At 34.5% G+C, this 3,134-nt stretch overlaps 1 protein-coding gene across 1 annotated transcript in view; it reads right to left on the bottom strand.

The window, feature by feature from the left end:
* The window catches only part of actl6a (actin-like 6A), a 12,656-nt gene that overhangs the window by 3,628 nt on the left and 5,894 nt on the right, over positions 1-3,134 (bottom strand). Inside the window, exon 9 of the mRNA XM_016447805.1 lies at positions 2,687-2,748. Within this exon, the coding sequence (XP_016303291.1) occupies positions 2,687-2,748 (62 nt within the window). The remainder of the gene's footprint in view (positions 1-2,686; positions 2,749-3,134) is intronic.

The raw sequence follows: 3,134 nt of genomic DNA, 5'->3' as shown, positions 1-3,134 counted from the left end.
TCAGTGAACAACGGCTCTGTGTAGTTAATGCTGCTCAATGTGAAAGCACGCAGGTGATGGAGATTTACCGCTGATTACAGAACCGGCTTTCTGACAAGATGCGCGTTAAATATCGCATGCGATTAATCGTGCAGCCCTACTAAAAATGTTTTTTTTTATTGGTCTTATGAAGTATTCTAATTTGTTGAGATAGTGAATTGGTGGGTTTTTGTTAAATGTGAGCCAAAATCATCACAATTAAAAGAACCAAAGACTTAAACTACTTCAGTCTGTGTGCACTGAATTTATTTAATACACGAGTTTCACAATTTTACTGAAATTACTGAAATAAATGAACTTTTCCATGACATTCTAATTTATTGAGATGCACCTGTATATGTTAAAAGGCAATTCATTCCTGTGATGGCAGCTACATTTTCAGCAGCCAGTACTCCAGTCACACATGATCCTCAGAAATCATTCTAATACATGGATATTGCGCTCAAGAACAGTTATGCTGCTTTATATTTTTGAGTAAACCAACATACATGGCAGAGTGGTACAAGGCATTTAAAATTAACTTACTTCAATTATACTACTTGCATAACATTGGGCCCTAAATAAAGCATATACGAACAAAAAAAATTTAAAGCAATAGTGATGAGCATGGATGCTGAAAAAAATAGTTTTACTCTGGAAAGAGGCTCAAGACCGGGCTGTGCATGGTCAAGTTACTCTTTGCATTGTACTTGGAACAACTCGCCAACACAAAATGAGGATATTTTAAGGGGATTAAAATGAGAGAAAATTAATATAAATTAACTTGTGCAGACAATATTTTGATGTACCCAGGGCAACCTACAGATTCTTTACCTAAATTAATGCAATCATTAGAACAATTTGAAAAACTTTCAGGATATAAAATTACTTGAAACCCAGTTGCTTTCATATAACTATAGTCCACCAGAAGAAAATGGAAGAAGATCCCCCTTGGCATGGCAAGGGATGCATCATTATGCAAAAATGCAACTATTTTCCTACAAATCAAAAAACTTAAGGAAGATGCAGCAAGATGGAACTTAATTCCTTTCTTCATTTTTTCAGTTCAGTTCAAGGATTGAATCCTCTAAAATTAACATATTGCCCGGACTGTTATATCTATTTCAGACCCTACTGAAAGCGATTAACCAAAATCAATTTAATGAATGGGGAAAGATGTTATCAAGGTATATATGGCCAGGTAAAAGACCTAGGGTTCGTCTCAAAACCTTGTAGTTAGTTAGCCAAAGAAAAGGGGGGGGAGAATGATGCTTCCCTTCTCTAAGAGATTATTACTTTGCAGAACAGATGGGAGTCATTATATGTTTGTGCAATCCGATTTATGAGGCCCAGTGGAAAAACACACGGCGGAGAAAATATCCTCAACTCCCATAAAGGCAATCCTAGCTGACAGAAACGTACAATATTATATAAATACTACTGATAAACCATAGGCAAAGTATGGAAATTCCAAAAACTGTTATAAAAGAATATAAATTAGAGTGAAATCTGGTGCTTCTCAAATGGTTTGCATGTCAGATTTTAAGACAAATAGATTAGATACTAGATTTAGGGACTGGACAGCTAAAGGAATAACAGTTCTACATAAAACATTAAAAGGAGATTTGCTACCCAGGTTTGAAACATGGGACTTCTATTGGTAACCTACAGATACGAGATTGTCAATATGAAGATGAAAAATACAAAACGTGTAATAGACTTCCTAGCCTATAACTCAAATATTAATGGTAGAATTCTCATGCATGTATAAAATTGTTAATTCTGAAAACACATTCAACCTGTTATCTTAAATCAAAATGGGTGAAAGAAGGAGGGGTTACTATATCTGAGGAAGAATGGAAAAAAATAACGTGGAGGAATCAATGGAAGTGCACCAATTCACAGAAATGGAAATGGAAGTCTGGAAAAATCTGCTAAGATATTTTGTTACACGCTCTCAGAAATTTCACTATGTTAGTAACAAAGCGGTTTGCTGGAAAAATTGTGGAAACCAAAATATTTTGGGGGACTGTCCAGCTATTTTGGAGAGAGATACACAATGCTTTCCAAGATATTTTTAAATGTGTATTGCACCTAGAAAGTAAAACCTTTATATATCTACCGCAAGATTGAAGAAAATACATACTTGATGAATATACTGTTGGTGGCTACTAAAAAGACTCTCACCAGGAAATGGTTTGTCACAGGAAAGTCCAACTATAAATACATGGATGGAAATTACAACAGGTAACAGCATTTGTTAACCGGGAACTGGAACAATTCACATTAAAATGGTAAAAATGGGTTAACCATGAAATACCCCACATTGATTTTACTTTCACAAGCTAATGTTTATAATGTATAGAAAGATCACTCTCTATGTACATTGTTTTTTTATTTTCTTTGTTCTTCTCTATGTGGATAATCTGATGAATACTACTCTCAGGTTTATGGTAAACACAAATGTATGACACACACAACATTTGAAATCTAAATGTTTACCCAATGTTGAATCTCAATTAAAAAATTTATTATAAAAAATGTCTTAACTGTCACTTTTGATTAATTTACTGTGCGCCTGCTGAATAAAAGTATTGATTTCATTTATTTAAAAACTCACTGGCCCAAAACTTCTGAATGGTGTTGTATGAAAAGTACTTGAACTTACTGTTCATCATAGGGCGAATCTGACACCTGCAGCACAGAGGCCTGGAAATCCTGTATGACAGTCTGAAAAGACAGGGAGCAACAGTCATTACATACCACATGATATAAATGCACTTCAGTATGTTCAGTAACCAGTGTTGGGCAGTAACGCGTTACTGTAATTTGATTACTTTTTTAATAATGGAGAAATTTAATGCGTTATAATTTTCAAAATAGTAATTAAGAGTATAGTTACAACAGGTGCAAACGTATGCAGAGTTTCTATTTAGGCTATAACACGCGTTTGCAGCGTTGAGCAATGCAGTGCTGAAATTTGCGTGCTCACGAATCCGCTCATTATAACAAGAATTGTAGACATTATGAAAGATTCATTGTGCATATATTGTGTTATAACAGAGATTTGTGAGATTGCGATGAACTGAGATGTCTTTTAGAGATTATAAATGCAG

The sequence above is a fragment of the Sinocyclocheilus anshuiensis genome, unplaced genomic scaffold, assembly GCF_001515605.1.
Source record: "Sinocyclocheilus anshuiensis isolate Anshui unplaced genomic scaffold, SAMN03320099.WGS_v1.1 scaffold311, whole genome shotgun sequence".
Classification (NCBI taxonomy): Eukaryota; Metazoa; Chordata; class Actinopteri; order Cypriniformes; family Cyprinidae; genus Sinocyclocheilus; species Sinocyclocheilus anshuiensis.
Note: the sequence above shows the minus strand (reverse complement) of the source record. Positions and strands in the feature narration are given on the sequence as shown.